The sequence below is a fragment of the Mustela erminea genome, chromosome 8 (genome assembly GCF_009829155.1).
Source record: "Mustela erminea isolate mMusErm1 chromosome 8, mMusErm1.Pri, whole genome shotgun sequence".
Classification (NCBI taxonomy): domain Eukaryota; kingdom Metazoa; phylum Chordata; class Mammalia; order Carnivora; family Mustelidae; genus Mustela; species Mustela erminea.
The window spans coordinates 37,425,926-37,449,681 of record NC_045621.1 but is presented as its reverse complement, the minus strand read 5'-3'; the positions used below and the strand labels follow the sequence as shown (position 1 = coordinate 37,449,681).

Below are 23,756 nucleotides of genomic sequence, written 5' to 3'. Positions count from 1 at the left end.
TGAGCCGAAGGCAGCGGCTTAACCCACTGAGCCACCCAGGCGCCCAAAAAATAATTTTAATTATATTCCATTAGCCAATAAATTGTACATCATTAGTTTTTGATGTAGTGTTCGACGATTCATTAGTTGCCTGTAACACCCAGTGCTAATCACAAGACGTACCCTCCTTAGCACTTTTTCAAACTCAACACCCAAAAAACAAATAATCCAGTCCAGAAATGGGCAGAAGACATGAACAGACATTTCTCCAAAGAAGACATACAAATGGCCAACAGACATGTGAAACAATGTTCAATATCACTAGCCATCAGGGAAATACAGATCAAAACCACAACAAGATACCACCTCATACTGGTTAGAATGGCAAAAATTAACGAGACATCAAACAACAGAGGATGGCGAGGATGTGGAGAAAGGGGAGCCCTCTTACTCTGTTGGTGGGAATGTAAGCTAGTGCAGCCACTCTGGAAAACAGCATGGGGGTTCTTCAAGAGGTTAGAAATAGAGCTACCCTACAAAGTGATTTTAGATAGCACATTTTTGTGAGAATACATGTTTATTTTAATAGCTATGTATTTATTTCAATGTGCATTAGGGAAAAAAGTAACCAGCATGTTTTGCCCAAGCTGTTCTGGTATTATTACACAAGGAAAGGCTAACATTAACTTGCAAGGTATAGTTGATTTGAGGTAAAAAGCTTTAAGCAAGTTGATTCTTTTGTGTTAGGAAATGTTTAAGTGTTGGGGATTCAGAGATTAATAGGACAAAGTCCCGATTCCTAGGGAATTTGTTCTCAAAGGGAAACCAAGCAAGGAAAGCATTTCAGGTAATAACTATAATGTACGGGAGCCTGAAGGAACTGTGGGGGGACACAGGAGACTCTAGGACAAAGTCCTGTTCCCATGGCTCACCTTCTAGTGGAGAGGTAACAAGTCTATGTCAAGCAGAGGTAAGCACTAGATGAAGAGGAAAGAAGGACTTGAGTCCTGAGGTCTGAGCAGGTGATTTCTGGGCAGAGACCCAACTGATGGGAGGGGCGGCCATGGAAGGGCATAGTGTCAGAGGGAACATACCATGCAAGGTGATGCCGGGACTCCCAGTTTGTTTGTTTTTTTAAAGATTTTATTATTTATTTGACAAGCAGAGATCACAAGTAGGCAGAAAGGCAGGCAAAGAGAGAGAAGGAAGCAGGCTTCCCGCTGAGCAGGGAACCCGACGTGGGGCTCAATCCCAGGACCCTGGGATCATGACCTGAGCCGAAGGCAGAGGCTTTAACCCATTGAGCCACCCAGGACTCCCAGTTTTTGATGGTCTAGAGTGGCTTTCAGGCACAGGGAAGACTATCTGAAATTATCTTTTGTGTTTGTTCCCTTGCAAGAATTAAGTAAACATAAATTATAGTGATTCTCAAGCTCCCTGAAACATCTATACGTGTATTGATTGGCTTACCCTGATCTTTCAATTAAATTCACCCATCAAAAATCGGTTATTCAGTTATTCAGCTGAATGTTGTAATTGGAATCAGGAAGTCTGAGAGCCTCTTTTACGCATCCCAGGGTCCTAGTCATGGCATGTTCTCTGCACACCCGTACACGCAGATTAGCCAAATCAAACACTGAGGGCTGACAACAGGGCTGGATCTCTGACATCATCACCATCTGTGTTTGTGGCTCTACCTCTTTCTGGGCTAGAAGACTCAGACCATGAAGGGTGGAGCTGCATGAGCCTCGGCTCATTGCAGTTCCTGACCCAGATGAATTAGAGCTTGCACTCAGGGGACCAAAGTTGTTTCTGGTAATGAGATTGTTGGCTGTCTCCCCACGCCTGGGCATCCAGGGCAATTCTCAGGTCGGTCAGGAACACTCTAGGGCCACCCTCCGCCTTTATTGCCTCCAGCGGCACTAAACGGCAGCCTGTATTCTCCAAATGGGGTTGATTTCACAGAGCACAATCATCGGGGTTCAACAGACAACATAGCCTGTTTTTATTTTTATTTATTTTTAAAAGATTGTATTTGTTTATTTGGAGGGGGACAGGAGCAGGGCAGGGAGGGGCAGAGGGAGAGAAAAAAGCAAACTCCCCACTGAGCAGGGAGTCTGATGCAGAGCTCGATCCCAGGACCCTGAGATCAGGACCTGAGCTGAAGGCGGGCGCTTACCTGGCTGAGCCACCTAGGCGCCCTGTTTTGATTTCATTTGTCATCCCCCTTGAGTTTGTAGCAGACTTCCCTCCCCGCGTAGCTGGAGTTCAGGTCTCCCTGCCGAGGGCAGGAGACTTTAGTGCATAGTCTGCTCCTTCCTGTAGGTCAGTTTTAACTCTCCCACCTTCACTTCCTGCTTTTGCAGATGAAAGCGCATGGCATCTCCTGTGGGCCCCCCTCTCCTCGCTCAATTTGTTGCTAATTTTCTTCCGGAGCTTCTCATTACATGACAGTTTCAAGTTCGTGCCACGCTTTTCTTCCGAGGGCAGGACCACAACTGCTCTGGTGCACCGTATCCCTCTCCCGTCTTCGTGTGGTCCTGAGGCCACAGCATGAAGACACCAGCTAAGACTGTGAGAAGGAGCTTGGTGATTGAGGTGCAGAAGGCCCCCGCCCCGGGCGGCTTGCAGGGCAATGGTGGATGGGAAGAGCAGGTGGGGCTGCAGGGGGCAGGGCCAGATCACGTGGTGCCTTTAAGCCCTGGAATCAAGTGTTCCGGTTTTGGGCCACGCCCTTTATAAAGCCCGCGGGTCTTTAAGTACAAGAGCAATAGGATCTAAGTTATGGCTTAAAAAGCTCTCTCTGGCTGCTCCCCGGTGGATTGTGGGATGGGTTGGAGGGAAGCAGGAGTAGGGTTGAGGAGGCGGGCTGAGGGAAGCCTGGCTTAAGTCCTGATGAGGGGCAGCGATGCCGGGAACCAGACAAGGTGGAAGCCTCCCTCAGTTGTGACACTAATTTGGAAGGGGATCCGTGAATGCTTAGGATTTGGCTAAGAAGGAGCTGTGTCCCTAGTTCCCGGGAAAGAAATGAAGACAGTTGCTGATTCTTGCCTTGGTAGTTTAGTACAAACTTTTGTCTTTCAGGGACCTGAGGAGGTTTGTCTCTGTTGTGGACTTTTAGGAAAGTCTAACTGGCATTCATGCCTTTCCCACATAGTTCTGGGCCTTTACATAGGCTTTTCTTCGTGCCTTGACAACATTCCCCCTGGGAACTTAAGGCATCGATCTTTAAGTCCTGAAATATCCATTTTGTGTGTGTGTGTGTGTGTGTGTTAGAGCAAATTCTCCATAGAGAAGAGAGAACCCAGGCAAAGCCTTAATGGTTTTATAAAATTTAAATTTCCTACCATTTACTCAGTTAGTTTTGACACCTCAGTTGTGGTATCAAAGAAAAACACAGACACAGGAAAAGTCATTTGTGTATGCCTTAGATATGCAGTTCAGAGTGTTATATAGAGATTAATATGAGGGATTTGTCTGACAACTGTAGGTAAATTTCTGCTCTCTGAGGGTCTAAGAAATGACTCAGTGGTGTTTAAGGTTCCCTTAAACCATTTATAGGACATTCATTGTTCCCTGTCCTCTGCCTGTCCTTTCCCAGCTCTGGCTTCAGTTGCCCTGTAGGATCAATGCAGTCAATCATGGTACCCTTGGACCTTCCAACTAGCACCAGCCTTGAGGCCACAGTAATACCTGGCCAGGTGTGGACAAGTGTGAGGTCCTGATTTACAGCCCAGCAGACCCATGGGCTGGTTATTGCCTATAGCCGGCCAACTGGTGACCTACTGCTAAGGATGCTTGTAATCCTGTAATCTCGGCCTTGCCTCCCTCTCCTGTTCCTGCCTCACTCCTTTGTTGCTTTTCATTTTCATTTATACTGGACCCAGAGGCATTAAAATACACATGTGTTAAAGGTCTAGTTAGTTACACACAGTCTTTTTCTTTGTATTTCCATGTTTTCCATATTTAAAAAAATATTTAATAGAACACTTAAAGCTCACGAACCAAAAACAATGATATAGTGACTGGTCTCCGACCTGGGTTCCTTGTTGGAGCCCACTGCTGGCGTTTGACTAACAAAACTGTCTGGTACTGAATCATCTCAGGGAGTGAAGACTTTAGACTCTCCACCACTAAGGACCAGTGGGACCCCCCAAACCATTTATGACAATCCCAAACACCCCACACACTATAAGTGTGGATTGGCCTCTGGGGTTGAAATTTTACTAAACTTGCATATGTAAATATTGGAGCACTTAACAGCACTTAAGGTTCACCTTGCTTATAGTTTTAATTTATTAGCTCTATTAGATAGTAGTGAATTAAATGCATGGGAAGATTTTTGTGTTATTTGACAACAGTGACTCTTAAAAAGAAATTGTTGAAATTACTAAATATCATTTGAAGTGCTTAATTAAATTTATAAATGGGACCAAGCATTAAAGAGGCCATTAAAAATGTTCTTTAACAAACAAAAAAAACCCCAAAAAATAAAAAACCAGCTCCGTGTTGATGGCTTGACAGGTAAAATGAAATTTGCTTGGAGATGCCCCAGCGGGGAAAGTATAAAAATATGAGGGAACTAGATGAAATTAAATGGACAGAATGTTAATAATTGTTGAAGTTAGGTGGTAGATAAGTGAGGGTTATATAGTAGTCTTTCTATGTTTAAGTACGTTTAAAATTCTCAAGTCAAAAGTTCAAAATACAGGGATTTGTTTGTATTTTCTCTCAAGAACTTGGGAGCTCACAGAATCCTGAATTCTGGTCATGTTCTTCTGTCTGGTAGAGACACATACACCCCTTACAGATGATACCTAATTTGGCTTCTGGCTATTTTTCATGCTTTTGTGTGATTCTGTGGTCACAGTTTTAATTTTTTCCTGAGGGCAGGATTCATGACTCTGTGTCTTGTGAGCACACCTGCCTCTAGGAAGCCATCATTTGTAATTGTTCACACACACACACACACACACACACACACACACACACAATACATGGTAAACCCAAGAATAACCGTGGTGTTTACTTTACATTTGCCTCTGTGTCTGTCTATATCGACATTTTCTGTTATTTCCCCTTCATGTTAAACACATGTTTGTTGAGGATGTGATGCATGTTGCCTCAGGCATGATGATCCATCGACGTGTCTGGGCTCAGGAGTTTGACTCCCTGTGTGGCTTTGTGAAAATCTCTAGTCCTCAGTTTCCTCATTTGTAAAATGGACATGATTATGATACTAATTTCAGAGTTTGCAGTGAAGAGGGGTTAATGTATAGAAAAAGAAGGAAGTGTTCTATTATAAACCATATACTACTATATTTAGTCAGAAAGTTATTTGTAACACTCTTTTCTTTAAAAGATTTTACTTATTTAGTTGACAGAGAGAGATTGAGAGAACAAGTGGGAGGAGGGACAGAGGGAGAGGCAAGGCTCTCCACAGAGCAGGAAGCCCAGTGTGGACTTGATCTTAGGACCCTGGGATCATGACCTGAGCTGAAAAGGCAGATACTTAATGGACTAAAACCAAGCACCCTGTAGCACTCTTAAAAAGAGTTTGCTCTCACTCATTCTGAGTTTAGAGCTGCCATCTGAAGACATATTAACATAATATAATCCTATTAAGATATTCTGTCCTGCAATTAAAAAATAAAAATTTAACTATTTATTTTAGAGAGCCAGATTGGGGGAGAGGCAGAGAGAGAGGGAGAGACAATCTCGAGCAGACTCCCTGCAGGGCACGGAGCCTGATGTAGGGTTTGATCTCTGATATCATGACCTGAGCCGAAATCAAGTCAGATGGTCAACCGACTGAGCCACCCAGGTGCCCTTCTGTTCTGCAATTTTTTTTTAAAGATTTTATTTATTTATTTGACAGACAGAGATCACAAGTAGGCAGAGAGGCAGGCAGAGAGAGAGGAGGAAGCAGGCTCCCTACTGAGCAGAGAGCCCGATATAGGGCTTGATCCCAGGACCTGGGATCATGACCTGAGCCAAAAGTGGAGGCTTTAATCCACTGAGCCACCCAGGTGCCCCTGTTCTGCAATTTTGAAGTAGCATTTTATCTTGGTGTTTGGATTTTTAGTTTATACAAATATTTTACTCATCTTATCATACTCACTAATTAGCTAGAATTTCCTGGACTGTTTTAAAGCATGGAAGGAAGAGTTGGGTTGCAAATAAATGCTTCCACATTGACAATCTGTAGTTGATTCTAGTTTGGCAGGTAATTGAAGCTCCAGCAAATCATCTCTCTTATAATATCTTTGATTTATTTTAGCAAATCTCAGATTCAAGTGCTAATGACAGTCTTTGAAAACTAATAATTCAGAGAGATGAGTTTTTATGTACTTAATCTACATCCTAGGAAGGTATAAAATGTTACAGTATAATAATTGTGTAGAAAATACCTGTGCATAAAAATTTCTGGTAAGAGGGGCGCCTGGGTGGCTCAGTGGGTTAAGCCCTTGCCTTTGGCTCAGGTCATGATCCCAGAGTCCTGGGATCGAGTCCTGCATCGGGCTCTCTCCTCAGCAGGAGGCCTGCATCCCTCTCTCTCTGCCTCTCTGCCTACTTGTGATCTCTCTCTCTCTCTCTCTCTGACAAATAAATAAATAAAATCTTTAAAAAAAATTTGTGGTAAGAATTATCTCCAAATTACTAAGAGTTCTGTCACTCAAATAGGAGAACTAAGGGCAACTCCTCTTTGCACTTCACATCTTATTTTTTTCCAGGTTTTCCTGCATAACCGTTTTCCACTTTCAGAGAAACATGTTGGCATATTATTCTTTCAGACTTGCCTCTCTGGAGGGCTTTGTTTTCAAAGTTAATAAAGTATTCAGAATTTTTTTAAAAGCATTTTGATTGTGTTCTGATCAGTGGAAGTCCTGATTTCCCCACCACACATGTGTGGTTATGTTACTATCCAATGAAATCACCACTGGAGTCTTGCTTCACAGAGAATTTAGTGAATTTGATGTGATTCAAATAAAATTAAGAATAATACATTAATGTGCTTAACGTTATAAGTGCCCCAATCTCTTTATCTTTATTATTTTATTTTATTTTATTTTTTTCAGTGTTCTAAGATTCATTGTTCATGTGTCACACCCAGTGCTCCATACAATACATGCCCTCCTTAATACCCACCACCGGCCTCACCCAACCCTCCACTCCCCTCCCCTCCAAAACCCTCAGTTTGTTTCTCAGAGTCCACAGTCTCTCATGATTTGTCTCCCTCTCTGATTTCCCCCAACTCACTTCTCCTCTTACTGATTTGTTCTAGCACACCAACAATCTCTTTATCTTTAAAATGGGGGGATGGGGCATGACATTAACACAGAAGTGTTCTTCCAGCTGTAAAATGTACATTAACAAAATTTTAACACCTACCATTTTTCCTAATGCTAGGAAAATATGCTAGGAAAAATACCCATTTTTTACCTAAAAGATAGGTGTTGGGATGACCTAAGGAAAGTGGCCTCCTTGGCTAGGCGCAGCAGAACATTGTAGATTGTGTTTTGCCCTGTGTCAGGAAGAACCTGGGACCCCTCCATTTCTGAAGGTTCTGACTAGTATTTCAAAACAAAATGCAGAGCTAATGCTGAAGAAAAGTCTTTGCAATAAAGACTTTTGTAAAAGAAATTATTTTTGAACTGCAATTCTAAACGGTGATGATCGTTTCTTGTTGCGAAACCAGAGTAGATCAAGGAGGGGCCAGGGGATTCTTCAGCTCAAAACTGTGCTTTTGGTGGGTGGTTACCAGTGGACTCCATCAGTTCCTGGGGCACTTCACTGTGGTCTTGAAATGACACATTTTATAAAATGTCTTTCTTATTTTACTCAGGTTATACTGGAGAGCTTTGCCAATCCAAGATTGATTATTGTATCCTAGACCCATGCAGAAATGGAGCGACATGTGTTTCTAATCTCAGTGGATTCACCTGCCAGTGTCCAGAAGGTAAATATTATTGCCTAGAAGTCCCTTTTGTTTTCATTTTAAATCATAAACTACTTTGATCAGCTTTAAATTTCTGGAAAAATCCATACAAGAGAACTTCTTATTTTATTTACAAAATGTTTGAATATTAGACATAATCCAGGAATTTCTGTGATTTTTATTTATACATGGAAAAACAATAAATGCAATACAATGAATAAATATGTTTTTTCCTAAATTTCACATGTTAAAATTTTCAAAATTTTACTTATTTTTGAGACCAGTTCACATAAAAAATATTTCTTTTTTTTCAACTTTTATTTATTTATTTGTCAGAGAGAGAGAGAGCACGCATGCACGTGCAGAAGCAAGGGGGAGCAAGCAGAGGGAGAGGGAGAAGTGGGCTCCCCACTGAGCAGGGAGCCCAATGAAGGATTCCATCCCAGTACACTGAGATCATGACCTGAGCCAAAGGCAGACGCTTAACCGACTGAGCCACCCAGGCGTCCCACGTAAAAAAATATTTCAACATAAAGTTCCCCTGCTTTTATTTGTAAATCAACTTCATACCATCTTAGAAACTTCAATTTAGCTGGAAAACCCCATCTTTTGAGCTACTTTTACTTTAACCAAGTTTTGCTTTGAGAGTGGTTTGATCAGAAGGAGCAGACAGATAATCATAGCTATCCAGTTACAAGGAATGACTTTAGTCTTGGAGGAAGTTCTCATTTCTGTGTGGGGATGTTATGGAAATCATTACCTTAAACTTTAAGACTGTAAGAATAACCCACTATTAGAGAGTTTTTTCCCTTAAAACAGCATGTGAGCTCCTGAGCCACAGAAGGGGCGTTGACAACTACATGAAGTACAAAGATTAAGTGCAGAGTCTGAGCATCAGGAAAATCTCTGTCGGTCACATTAGCCTCTCCTGCCCCTAGCTGAGAGGCTGCAGGGGGCCAGCGGGCTGTTGCTGAAAGGGACTGACCTCCCAGGTGACCTGAGGGCTCGGGGTGCCCAGGAGTAGCACCTGCGATCTGTAGCCCCTTCTACTCTTTAATGTTTTGAAGACACGAACTAAAGAAGTGAATCCTGTCCCCAGCTTCTGCTCACCTGCGCAGGGGTAAGAGCTGGAGGCTGTGGCCCACCTACGGTTACCATGACGATGGAGTTCAGTGTGTTTGATGAGCCTGGCCTTTGACCCTCCCCTTGAGTCTCTGAAGCAAATGGGAAAATTTGGAAACGTTTGAAGTCTAGGGCTGAGCAAGCAGCACCATGTCACTTGCAGATAGAGGGCATTGCAGATGTTCCCAATGTCATCAAGCCCTGGGTTCATCAGTCGCTACCTAGGTGGTTGTGGGCTGTGCTTGTGGTCAAGGACGGGCTTCAGAGTCACGAGCTGATCTACCATGGCAAATCATTACCCTCCTCCCTGATCCTCCTAAACGTGGGCTATGGTGATCCTGCGGACTTCACAGGCCATGCTGCGTACAAATAGGATTTTTAAAGAGTTTTGAAAACTCCAAATTGCTTATTTTTAATTGTTTTGATTGCCACCAGAAAGTTAAAATGAAGCTGCAGAGGCTCCTAAAGGTAATAACTTAGAAAAAACAGTGGGGTGCCTGGATGGCTCAATTAAGTGTCTGACTCTTTAATCCGTGTGGAGCACGACTCAGGGTTGTGAGATCGAGCCCTGTGTCGTGCTCCACACTCAGCCCAGAGCATGCTTGAGATTCTCTCTCTCCCTCCTCCTCTGTTTCTTTCTTCCTCTCTAAAACAAATAATTTTTTAAAAAAGTTTAAAAAATCTGAGTATTTAAAAAAATTACGTCTGTAATAAGGGATGGCCCGAAGTAGGACCCAGGAATTTTACTTTTTCTCCATTTTTCTAGTGGATAAGGGTGGCTGAACACTTCCTGTGCATCAGGCACCGTGCTGGGTGCTGGGACATCAGGGTTAGTAAAGTGGGGACGGCCCCTCCCGTGGCACGTGCTGCGCAGATTAGTAGGTAATGACAGCAGGACTGGGGCCTTGAAGAGGTACAAATGGAAGCTGCTCAGCCTTGGGGAGCTGGGAGTGCTGCCCGCATGGGGAGAGACCCTGAGTGAGGACAGTGAGGAGGAGGGCGGAGTTGATGGCATCACTGATGAGGGAAGACAAAGAGGAAGAAAGTGGGTGATGGGAGGCTGGGGTGTGTAGGGCTTCAGGGGGCTCTGTGGGCCTGGGCGGAGCACTGCATTTTCATCCTGAGTCTGACTCAGCCACTTACTCACCAGCCCCCTCTTGTGGCTGACTGAGCTCATGCCCGTCGGTCTCAGTTTCCTGGTCTGTACATTGGGGATGCTGCTCACTCAAGAGGGACAATGAGGATTAAGGAGATGAGGCAGGTAAGGGCCTTGGCACAGTGCCTGGCTATGGCTTACTCCACGTTAGCTGCTTCGTCGTGATCGTTTTCCTAGTAACGGTGACTGTTAAACCGTGGATAGATGTAGATTGGAGAAGGACAAGAGTGGGAATAAGGAGAGAAGCTTGGGGGTTGTTGCAGAAGTCCCGGGAGTAGATGTGGACTGGTGGAAAGGGAAGGGTATAACATGAGAGGTCAAATGATGGGCGTCCGAGTTGGGTGGGTTGGGGGGGCAGGGGAGAAGAGGGCATGTTTGTGCCATCTCACTCTACGGTTGGTTGTGCCATTCGTGAAGAAAAGGAAAGGCGGAAGAGGGGTGTTCTATTTTGGATGTGTTGAGTTTGAGGGGCCTTTGCGGCATCCAAGCAGAGATGTTACCTGGGCAGTTCTATGTGAGTCCGAAGGTTGGGGCAGAAGTCTAGGCCAAGTCCAAATAGACACATTAGCCCACGGATGTCAGTTGAAAGCTGGGCATTGGGGGATTGTCTAGGGAACCTTCTTTTTTTATCCAGTGGCCTGTCAGCTCTCCATGGCATCTAGATAAAGCCTAGAGGAAAAGTGATGATCTGGAATTAAAAGGATGGAGACAGATTTCCCTGCAGTCTTTGCATGAAGACTTTTGTTCAGAGGTTTACCTTCCCTGAAGACGGACCAGGAAAAAGGGGCTTTAATTATGGTTCTGAGGGATGCATTGCCGTGTTTCAGAGCCTCTTAGTGGGAGCGGAGGCTGGGCTGGCATTTCTAAAGCAGCCCCTCCCACTGGCTTGCTCTTTGGGTGCTGATCGTAGAAAAGAATGTTTATAGAGCACTTTACTTTAAAAAGCCTATGTCTCTGGGATCCTTCTCATATCAGCCACATTGTGAAGACAAGTTTGGAAAGTGTCTCAAGTGCACAGAATGTTCTGGATTCTGAGCCAGCACTGGACCCTTGCTGCCTTCTTCTCTTTCTTTCTTTCCTCTTTTTCTTTTTATCTCCAGTGATGAACATTTTGTCATGTCTGCTCTATATGTATGCATTTACGTATATGGTCTGGGTCTTTGCAAAGCAATTAGAAAGTAATGACAGACATCATGCCTCTTCATCCCCAAATAAATTGGTTTGTGTTTTCTGAGGATCCGGACCTTCTCCTTCATATATTACTGAGCATCTGGAAAATGATCACACCTAAGAAAACTGCTAATTATTTCCTAATATTGTATGCTGTGTGCCCTTTCCTCATCTACTTCTTCATATGCATTAATTCCGTCTGCCCTGCTTCCCCACGTTATCTTGTAAGGGTGGGAAATACCCTACCTATGGAGCATTTAGCTCCATATTTTATGTTAGTAAGAGATTCATAAAAATGTGTTAAACTAATTATAGAGGTCATCACTTAGATATCACTCTCAATGTCTCCCAGCTCATCTGACCCTCACAGCAATCCAATGAAGCAGATGCTGTTAATATTTCCATTTAACAGATTGGGAAACCGAGGCACAAGAGATTAAATAGCCAGCCTACAATCACATAGCTAGAAATTTAAACCCAGGCAACTTGGCTCTGGCCTTCTTATCCACTGTCTTATACTGTCTCTAAATACATCCTTTAAAATAAGTTCCATCCTGTTTATTTATTTTTAAAGATTTTATTTATTTAAGAGAGAGAGAGCCTGAGCAAGAGGGGCAGAGAGTGAGGTTCAAGAAGACTCCCCACCGAGCAGGGAGCCCGATGTGGGACTGGGTCCCAGGACCCTGAGATCATGACCTGAGCGGAAGTCAGACGCTTCACCAGCTGAACCACCCAGGTCCTGACCACCCCCACCACATCCTGTTTATTTTAAAAGATGATCTTTGTAACCAGAGTCATGAGTAAAATAAATGAAAAGTCTGTTGGGTTCTAAAACTTCTAAATGACCCTGCTAAAAATTCTCAAGTCTGGGAAAAGCTAGAAAAAAAATTTTTTCATATATATATATTTAAATTATATATATATAAATTCCCTTTTTTGTAAGTCCAGCGAGATCCTTTTAACAGCAGTTTCCTTCCAGTCCAGAAAGCTGTTAAAACTGGGTTTTCCCTCTGGATAGTTCTTTCAACTCTGCGTGCTCATACGTTGGCTCTTTTCCATCCCTTTCATCCGCATTCCGTTTCCTTCAAGGATCCTTCTCCCTCCAATCTGGACCAAGTCCTCCGAGGTTGGAGTCCCTCCTGGGTGTCTGTCTCTTTGACTCTTCGCCTTCTTTTTAACCTCTTTCGGAAAGTTCAAAGTCAGGCCCTCGGGACGTTGTGTGCAGTCATGATCATTTAAGCACTCCTTCTGAAGGTGTGTGCTTTCTTCCCACACTTAAGAGTTTTATCCTTCATCAACAGGTTCTGTCTTTTCTCTGAATTTCTACTTAACTTTCACTGGGTCCCCATCTGTAAAGTGCCGTTTCAGATTATAGGGACATTATAGGTGGAGGTGCTAAGATACAAAAGTAAAAATGTCACGAGTGTGACAGTATCTGTACCTTATTGAACGACAACAGCACAGAGAAGCAATTAGAAGCTGATTTTTTGCCTACTTTATTTACTCTGTGTGCTGATATTGTCTTTATGTTTGGTTTAGGACTCTGAGATCCTTAAATTTTAGATTAAATGCATTACAATTCTGAAGACGTCTAATTATATATACTTACCATCGCTGCCTATTGATATTTAAATGTGTAAATTTAAATAGATGAATATATTTAAATACATATCTAGCCATCTTCTCTGCTTTAGCATCTCAATTTTTATTTTCTTTCTGCCCCAGAGTTTGAGGCAGGATACCCCACAGACTGAGAGGGAATAACAAAGAACTTAATAGAGGTGAGAACATTCGGCGGGAAAGCCCATTTGTGGGTTCCAGAAGTGTGACAGTTTGCACCGTGCATGGCCTTGGGTCGCATTGCATCGAATCTGATCACTCTTCTGGCATTTCCCTGGATGTGCTCCATCAGAGACCGGAGTGAGAATATGGTGCTTCAGGTGCTATTTTGAGAAGATATTATTTTATCTGATATACTTTACAAACATTAAAGATATTTTCTGGTGTGATGCCTTCTGATGGGATTACAGACAGAATTTGTCTTAACAGCTCTTCGTACCATAGTCCTGAGTGCAATTATTGCAAACAAGGCGGGGGGGGGATCCGCTTCCTTCAGTCCTTGAACTGTTAGAACATCACCCTGGGTTCCACTGTCCGACCTGCGGATCTTATAACCTGGAAAGCTCTGGAGCCACGGACGGTTGGAGCCCTTCTCTGACCCGGAGGTCTGGACACCTGAGTTGGGTCGGTGAGGAGGTGGGGGGGTGGGCTGGTCACCAATGTGGAGCATTAGGGTCACATGGCTTGTGTTTGAATTCTGGACCTACCCCCCTCACAGCTCTCTGCTTCTCAGAGGCTCATTTTTCTCACTTAGAAAATGAGGATGATGTCAGGACATCCTTTATAAGTTGGTGTGAAGAACAGAAAAGGCCCTAGCTCTGTGCTTGGGAAATAGTAAATACCAAATAATATTAGCAGTGATGTTAATGACGATGCTGGTGGGGGCTTTAGTCATATCACTTCGGGTGAGTCATAAATTTTATCTCTTCCAGCCGTTGTTTTCTTATTGCAAAATGAGAAGGATTGACTTTTACCTTTAAGGGACCCTATTCCGAAAAGCCTTTGATTCAACTCTATCTGTGTAAGAGCCCCTTGCCGAGTCAATAAATCCAGCTTGTTGTTTCAAGTAATGTTTGCGGAGAAAAGTTTCATACCCTCTAAACGACTCCCTAAAACTTAATGTTGGCCTGGAGGCCCCGTAGGTTAAATCCCTGCAACAAGCTCCAAGGGTTTATCCAAACTATTTTTGTTTTTCTACATTTTATAGCCTTGAGTAATCAAGCCATATAAATCCTTTTGTCCAACTCAAATGTCAGTGGTAATGCTTTTCATCTTAAAGGGATTTACAGGCAATAGCCACACATGTCATAAAAATTATCTCCAAGATAATGTGTATTGTTCAGAAACTGGGCATGTTACCCAGGAAGGATTTAGGAGTTACACAGTCCTGGGATTTGGTTGTTTTTCCCCAGCATCCTGATACGTAGAGCTTTGGAGAAAACACTCTCTGAGGACCTTATTAAACTACATGTATTTCCATAAGAAATGTGCAGCCCGTCCTCATAAAATTAGCAGGCCTGAGTAAAATACTATTCTTATTCTTTTAAAATTTGGCATCATCCCTAAATCACCAGTTCATTTAAGAATTGGAGCAGCTGAGATCCTTGGACTCCCAAGAATCCATGGTTTCACCTTTTGGAAACAAAGCAGGTTTTCAGATTTATCAAGTGTGAGTAAAACTTAATTTCTATGTTTGGTGCATGCGGATTAATTTTTGATTTTCAGTTGAGTTCATATTTCTCATCTTTTTCTCTTTCTTTTCTTTTTTTTTTTTTAAACTCCCACATAGCACAGTTTCTCTGAGATTATTTATTTATTTATTTTTAAAGATCGAAACATTTTTTGCTATCTCTCTGAGATTGTTTAAATCTGCAAGGGATTTTGTCCGCTGCTTCTCAAATCAGCGGTGGGACAAGGCAGTCACTTTGATATGTCACCAGGTTTTTGTCATTTTTAGCTCTGTTTTACCTTGGGGAACCATTCTGATGCCCAGGTCAGTGTTGGCAGGTGACAGCTAGAAGTTCCATTGTGACAAACGGAGGAAGACCTAAATCATGGTAGCTTGCTGCTTTTCTTTTTAAGAAGAGGTAAGGGATAGCTTATATGTAAATAGGAATTCCGATTTCTTAAGGCATGTGTCCAGATTTATCCATGAACATTAGTTAGTGTTCTTAAAACCTTTTGACTTTGAACATTTGGGTATCACGTCCTGAATTTCATTATCTTTATCCCTTATCTCTCTTGTGGCTTCAGGAATCGCCACAGCCTCAGCGGTAACTGTAACAGTGAAGATAATTGCTGTTGGTTGAGTGCTTACTCTGTGTTTAGCATCTGAAAAGTTATTATTTAAGATAAGTTGGCAGTTAGTGGCTGAGAGGTGGGTAGACTTTGCTGCTTGAGTTGGAATCTGTGTCTGATCACATATTACTTGGTGACCTTGGCAGACAACCCCAAATTCTCTATGCCACGTGTTCTGCATCTGTAGAGTGAAGGCAGTATTAGTGCCAACTTAATGAGGTTGTTGTAAGGATTAAGTTGGTCTACAGTACTCAGAACAGTGGGCTAAGTGATTCATGTTAAGTGTGGTTGCTTAGTGCCCACAACAGCTATACAAGAGGATCCCGATGGCCCCAGGAGATAAGTCAAGTTTGTCTGATTCTGGAGTTCATATTCTCTCTGCTGTACTGAGCTCCTTCTCTGGTCAAGCTCAACTTCGTGTGACATCTAGCTAGTTGGGTGCACATATGCTCGCCTTCATAAGAGTCCAGGCTTGTTGAGGGCAGTGATGTTAAATTTTCCTTTGTATTCCTTAGCACACCTGGCACTTAAATACCTATGGGCCTTTTGCTGAATGTCTGAGGGAGTGAATATCTCAAAACTTTTGCAACACTGTCATTTCATATGGGAGGAAACTGGAGCCAAGATGAATGAACCAATATAACCAGTATTAGTCACGCTAATATAACTAGGTGACTCTCGTTGGTTAGGCTCCAGCAGTGGGGAGGAGATCATATCCCATCCCGTATCCTGTTCAGCGCTGTTTAGGGGTCATAGGAGACTTGGGCAGATTTTATATACCATATTTGGGGATCCCTTCTCTGGTTCTCTTCTTCTGTGCCAGGCTCCTCCCGGGGTCCCTGTGGGCAGAGAGAGTGCTTGCTGCTGCCTCTACGTTTTGACCTTCCTCCAAAACCTGTCTGCTTTTGCTTACTTTCCAGAGCCACATAGTTAGTTGAAGGTTATTTGGTCTGGAGTTCACAGTTGGTATTTGTTGGATAATCTGTTAAAAGAAAGCTTACTTTGCCATGTTGGAAGCAGAATACCCATATCATGGTCTTTAGGAGCAACAAAGATTATTGATAATAGAAATACAAATATCCTAAAAGTAAGTACAATTCTTTCTGCCTCCCTGCAGCAGAATTTATCTCCATATATATGTGTCTCTATGTATATAGTCCCTGTTTTAGATAGCCGGAGGAGGCTAGAAGGACATTTTTGTCTGACTTGGACCAGAGCACCATGTTATGTGATCCTGGCTCTTACTTTGAACAGTTTAGATCTGGGCTCTGAGTCCTGGGAACATTTGAAGGTGGGTTGGACAGAGATAGGCCTAAGAGAGATGACCACACACGCAGCTGTGAATGTAGAAGAATGTCGGTTAAAGACTTTATCATATTCTATTTTTGGTTCAATAAGCTTTTCTTTGACTAGTTTTTCCAATGGAGTTCTCATCTCTGAGATCTGATGTCATACTGATAAAAGGCCACCAAAGGTAGATGCTTAGGCTTCCCCTTCTTGAAGCATTTCCCACTGCTCTACTTTCTAATTGACCCAGTTATATTTAATTGTAATTCATATGAAGAACCTTGTCCCTTCCTTGCTTTCGATTTCCAAATAGTCTACACTTAGTGATGCGTCTGGTCCCAGTACACCAGGGCGTGCACGTGGACTGATCTCACCACTGTCCCCTCTCACTGCACTTGACCATTACACTCTGCTGTGTTACAGTCTAGGACTTTAAATAACAAATTTAAATAACACTTTAAATAATTTTATCATTTTACCTTCACAATCAGAGAAACCTATGCTCAGAGGAGCTCAAGGGGAAAAAAAACCCACCAGTAAGTGCATCCACCAAGAGAGAAACTTTGAATTTTAGGCAAATCTTTGAAGTCTCTTTTTAATTTAATTTTTAAAAAAGATTTAAATTTTTGTATTAGAGAGAGAGAGCGAGCAGGTATAGGGACAGAGGGACAGGGAGAAGCAGACTCCCCTCTGAGTGGAGAGCCTGAGGTGGGGCTCAGTCACAGGACCCAGCAATCATGACCTGAGCTGAAGACAGATGCTTAACTGACTGAGCCACCCAGGTGCCCCTGAAGTCTCTTTCTTTAATGTGTATTTTAGAAAACTAAAATTGGATCTTACTGTGCATTCTCTTTTGTAATGAGCTTCTTAAACTGAACAATGTGTTCCAAATGTTCTCCTGTATCATTATTTTCCCAAAGCATTGTTATTAATGGCTGCATTTTATTCTGTGAATAAAATAAATTATTTCATGTGAATATGAAATAATGTATTTAATGAAAGACTTAATCATCCTCATACTATTTATTGATTACCTACTTTGTGGCAGTTACTGCGCTAATGACAAGGGATCTAGGAGCGAACAAGACAGGTGGGACTCTCGCTCATGGATCTTGTGGGGTAGTGGGTAAGAGAGACAGTGTAGACATTATGACCACACATATGACTGGGCTCTACTGGGGTGGTTTAGTGGTTGAAGAGGGGAACCCCCCCAGGACTGGGGGCTGGAAGGAAATCCAGGAAATGTTCCAAGGGAAGTAATGTTTTAATGGAGACCCAAAGGGGAAGCGGCACGAAGATGAGTAAGTTAAAGCTGTGGGCAGAACACTGAGTCTCCCAGGAAGAGAACATGGACACCATGGGTGTCCATGGTGTCCATGAAGGTATAGGAGAGAGAGTGTTCCATGTTTGAGGAACAAAGGGGAGCTCAGCAGAACTGTAATGCACAATGTGATGGAGACATAGTATGGACCACTGACTGAAGTAGAAAGCAGCTTGGCAGGCCCTTCAACACCATGACAAGGGGATTGGGCTCCATCTGAGAATGTGGGGGGAGGGCACCATGATTCGTTTTAGCAGAGAAGGGGCAGAAATTTAGCCTTTAAGAGAAATTACTGCAGCTGGAGGAGGAATAATGGATTGGAGGACGACGAAAGTTGGAGAACTCTGTTTGGAACCTGTGACAGTAATTTAGGTGGCCAATAATGGTGGAACGAGTCAGGGACAATGGAGATAGAAGGGGATGGACTGGCTGTAAGAGGAGGGCGAGGGGGACCATGGAGGACAAGCCAGCCTTCCGAAAGCTTTAGGCAACTGCACGTATGGGGGTGCTGCGGGGCAGTGAGCAGCTTTGAGGGGAGAGGATGGGAAGTTCCATTTGGAACACAAATTTAATGAACCCATGGGACACTCTGTCGATTACCAGATGGCTTTGGTCAAATTAATTAACCCTATGGGCTTCAGTTTCAAAATATGTAAAAGGTACCATGTACCTCATGGAGCTAGGAGGTGGTAGGCAGGAATTCGGTACCTGTGTCTCCCTTCCATGTCCCATTTCTTAGTTCTTGTCTTTTTGTTTTTTGGTTTTTTTCCTCTTTCGTGTTTCTCCAGACTCAAAATTTCTACAAAGACTTGAAACATTATTTTTTTTGTGTGTAAGGCGATCCTCTAGCTATCTCACATTGCAAATTTCTTGTTGTTCCTGTCAGAGACGATGGTTATGTGGTTTGCACAGGCTTCCTGACCTCTTGTGGGCTTCCTGGTTCCTCTCTGGACTCCTACGGTAGCTTCTACACTTCTGATTCACTCTTGTCCTCTCTGGTCTATTCTCCACACAATGGGCAATGCGAACTTTCTAACAGGTAAATCCCGTGTTTTCACTCCAAGCCTCTTAAACCTCAGGTGATTTCCCCTCCCTCCTCCCCCCGCCCCCCAACGTGTGGTGTAGACCCACCGTATCCCTGCCTGCCTCCTGCACCTTTTTTCTTACTACTCTGTTCCCTCTTCTCTCTAGGGGCTGGCCCCCTGCTGTTCTTCAACCACAGCGAGGGCTTGAGAAATGTCCTCCAGGGGGCGCCATTCATTTCAGAACACAACGCTCCTTGGGGTGTTTGCTCCTGATGAGGCCTTTGCTGGAAGTCTTGCTTCAGACTTGACTATGGATCATTCCCTCAGGCCATTCACGTCTCCCTGACCATCCTACTTAAGACAGCCCCGAGTGTGCTCTACCTCTGACCCACATCAGTAACATGTAGCTTGCGTTAATGATATCGATTTACTTATTTTTCTAGTGTCTATCTCCCTCACTAAAATCTAAGGTCCAAAGCAGTGCCTGGTACATGGTTGGTCTCTATTTGTATAGATCAGATAAATGAGTGCCCAAAGAAAACACAAAACTTTCTGGCTAAACCCCGAAATTTCCATTATTAATAACCTATTACTTTTGCTCGTATAACCCATGCACTGTAAGGATTGTCTCTTTTGTCTTTTATCTGTTGAGTCTAAGCTGAGGAAAAGTTGATTTAATATTCCTCTGACTATTTCCTAGTTATTTTTCATTTTCCCCTCTTAGATATAATTTGTCTTTTTGTTCTGCTAAAGAAAAAGTTTTTAAGGTGATTTTTACTCTCAGGGATGGATTTTCTTAAAAATTAAAAGTCGCCTTGTAAATGCAATCATCTTGGGTCTCTTACATCTTAGGGCTTCGTAATTGCTTTTTCTAGATGTTCTCCCTTTTCCTCTTTATCTCGCCTAACTAACTGTCTGCTTTCTTAGAATGAGGAGAAATGTGGTCCCAATTACGTTTTCCATAAACATCAGCCAAAACCTCCTCTCTGATTCTAATATCACTCCTCTTCCTTGTCTGCCCAGCCAAATCTTGGGCTTGCTTTGAGGCCCCGTGCAAAATCCAGCTCTCCCATGAGGTTTTGTTGGCCGGCCTACCCCTGAGATGATCCCTCCTTCTTTTGAATTGTTGCTGCTCCTAGAGCCTGTGCTGACACTGACCCTGGGTAGACAGCCTGGGCCAGTCCCTCCAAAGTCACACCAGGCTGGAACCATTTTGTCAGTGCTTGTGCAAAGAAAAGGCAGCCTCGGGTTGTTTCTTCAATGTTCCACATGTGTCTTTCTCGTCTCTTCAGGAAGAATAAGCTCTTGGAGAGTCAAGATGGTTCCTTCTCCTCACTTCCCTTTGCTGCTTGTCAAGGCACTTAGATGAACCAAATTTCATCCCCTCACCTTTCTTTTTTCAGATTTTATGTGTTTATTTATTTATTTATTTATTAAGATTTTATTTATTTATTTGACAGAGAGCAATCACAAGTAGATGGAGAGGCAGGCAGAGAGAGAGAGAGAGGGAAGCAGGCTCCCTGCTGAGCGGAGAGCCCGATGCGGGACTCGATCCCAGGACCCTGAGATCATGACCCGAGCCGAAGGCAGCGGCTTAACCCACTGAGCCACCCAGGCACCCTTATGTGTTTATTTGAGAGAGAGAGACAGAGAGAGTGTGTGTGCCTATATACTCGGGGGCAGGGGTGGGCAGAGGGAGAGGCAGAAGCCAACTCTACACCGAGCTCAGAGCCTGACATGGGTTTGATCCCACAACCCTGAGATCATGTCCTGAGCAGAAACCAAGGGTTGGGAGTCCTCACTGACTGAGCCACCCAGGAGCCCCTCATGCCTTCCTCCTGATTCAGTGATTACCTACTTAGGTATCTGTAATCAAAACAGCTAATGACTAACACTTATCCTTCCACATTGCCTTGTAACAAATCTGTTAGAATATGTCCTCTGTCACTCATGTCCCCATTCATCCGTTCATTTATTCCATAAGTTTTTACTGGGTGCCAAGGCCCAAGGCTGAGGAACCAACATGAAGAACCAACATAACTTGGGGGTGGGAGACATATTATAGACAAGTAAACTGACGCGACCTTGTCGTTAGAAATTCAGGGGGGTGCCATGGAGATAGTGAACCAGGCACCGTGATACAGAATAAAAAAGGGGTATGTACCCAGAATAGGGTGATCAGGGGAGTCCTGCCTATCGAACTTTAAACCAGAAACCGGGTGTCTAGGTGTCTTAAGCATCTGACTTCGACTCAGGTCATGATCTCAGAGTCCTGGGATCAAGCTCTGTGTTGGGCTCTGCGCTCAGTGTGGAGTCTGCCTGACAATCTGTCCTTCTCTCCCTCTGCCCCTCACTACTCGTGTTCTCTCTCTCTCTCAAGTAAATAAATAAAATCTTAAAAAAAAAAAAAAAAGCAAGCCAGGAACTAAATCATCAAGTGTAAGCAGGTAGGAGCAGCAACTTCCAGGCACCGGAAACGGTATGTGGCGAGGCTGTAGGTGGGGAACAGCTGGTCATTTCTGGGAACTGAAGGGAGGTCAGTGGGGCCAGCTGCCAGAGAAAGAGGGGTCATCGAGTCAGTGTCACACTGTCATAGCGCACAGGGCTTGCTGTCCATGGGTGGGAAGCACATGTTTTATTCTAAGAGCAATGGAAAGCGAGGCTAATATTCACATCGAAAGAAAATATTCCTATTACGGCTTGGAAAACTGGTTGTAGGGGTAAAACAGAATTGGGGATCTCCTCAGAGAAAACTGTTGTCAAGACAAGGAGAGAGATAATTGTGTCTTTGACTCGGAGTGGTGGCAGCAGAGATCAAACAGTGTTTGGGGTCAGGAAGTATTTTGAAGATAGAATCTATTAATATCCACTGATTTGTGAGACGTGGGCTTAGAGGAGAGGAGGCAGTCTTGTCCGTGAACCCTTTGCCAAGCCGGTGAAATCATGAGTTGAGGTTCAGGTACGCCTGCATTCTGTCTTTCCCCTTGCAGAGACCGCTCACCTCTCCATAGCTTCCTAGGCAGAGTGACTTCTTGGTCTTGCGACTTAAAGTGATCCAGGAACATTTTCTTTTGGTTGCAAAGGTCTGATTGCCACAATGTGTCTATCTGAAGGGTGTTGATTTTTTTATTTGCATAACAAATGCTTGGCAGGCATAGACATAAAATTATTGGCTCAAAGACAGAATTCGAAGTAATAGTCAACTAGCTAAATTATAGTTTTGCATTAGCCCCTCTTTCCTTAGATTTCTTGCCTAGTTCTGTCTTGTTTGCTTTCCATTTTAATCCTTTAAGCTTTCATCCTTCTCTAAACTTTTCCCTTGTTGCAGTAGAGTTGCTTTAACTGTCTTGACTGCTGGCATTGTTTCCACGGGTTTCAATTTTTCTCTGGGGCTATTGTGTTTTCTTTCCAGCATTTTCTAATGTCTATCATATGAAGTTTGTAGGACTTGGAAGAGACCGTTGCAAACAAAAACCATTACTATCTTCCTTACTCCGTCTGCATATTTTGATTAACATTATTAAATAATTTTTTTATTTTCTGCCCTTCAAGTAGGATTATAAATTCAAATGTATTTGCTCTTTAGGTTCCAGATGGGACCACATATTATTTCTCCAGTATAGTTAATTAATCTGTTAGTCTTTTAGTCAGTTCAGAAACCCTATTATTCTTATTTTTATTACTTATGATATCCCACAAAGCAGTGTTTTGTCTTTTCTGAATGTGTCCGTGAATGTGGTTGAATTCAAGAACGTTAAATTTTGTTTTCCAGTCCTCTTGCCTTGGCCACCGTAACTAATTTGGTTTGCATATTCTGCAAGAGGAATTTTCCAGAACATTTACCTTAAGAGATCATTACTGATAGATTGACTTGTCAAAGGTCTGAAAGAGTTACGTTAATAGAAAGCGAAACTTTACCAAAGGCTATCCAAAATAATTGCTTTTAGAGTTACAACGGGATGCAGGAACAGGAACACGCCTAGAGGTTGCTAGGATTGAATGTGGAGTTTGAAATTCTTTGTATGTAATGCATGGTTGAGGGAAAGGGGGACGAAGCGGGGAGGGAGACGCAGAGGAGAAAACAGGACAATGAAAACCTTGGTTCATTTTTGGAATGTTTCTGGAAAGATGAAATCTGTGCTGGCCGAGTCTCAGGTACAGATGACCCCAAGGCCTTTCCTACCTTGTGGTGTAAGATCCCTTTTTTCCCAGCACTCCCAGAATGGTGCTCACTGTGTAGATTCGCATAGGAGTGCACCTGAAAGTAATCTTTGCCTTAGCTTTGAGTCATAGACTTGTATATTTTGAAACCAAGAAATCAGACTCCTATAGCACGACATCTGTTTGGGGGATCACTTACATATACTCATGGATAGATCTAGAAATTGAGTATACATTGTTTCTTCCCTGGGCTGGAGTTTAGTTTTTGACACTTCCACTGCGGTAACATTCAAGCTCTCTGTCATCAGCATCATGTTTGCAGGCGAGTTTTGAGTCAAAATTTCAAGAACTTAGACATTCACACCCGTGTAACACGTATTATGGCAAGAGCCATAAACTAGCCAACATCTGGCTTGATTGGCAGGCAGATGGGGAGGTCAGGCCTGCCTTGGTTGGCACCTTGACTCCAAATCCGGTATTTGGCTTATTTTAAAAATGACTTTTGGTTTTGTAAGGAGTTGATAGTTCATGTGATAGGCTGATTCCTTAGAACTCAAGTTTCATCATCGTATTCTTTAAAATTATCCTCCACGTGATCCAGGAGATGCTGAGAGCCAGCGAGGCCCAGGGCATTTCCAATGCGCAGAGTTCAAAATTTATACTTGCTAAGGGGTCTCC

General features: G+C 43.2%; 1 protein-coding gene across 1 annotated transcript in view; it reads left to right on the top strand.

Annotated features, from left to right (window-relative positions):
- The window catches only part of DNER (delta/notch like EGF repeat containing), a 315,286-nt gene that overhangs the window by 218,233 nt on the left and 73,297 nt on the right, over positions 1–23,756 (top strand). The window contains exon 7 of the mRNA XM_032355065.1: positions 7,826–7,939. Within this exon, the coding sequence (XP_032210956.1) occupies positions 7,826–7,939 (114 nt within the window). The remainder of the gene's footprint in view (positions 1–7,825; positions 7,940–23,756) is intronic.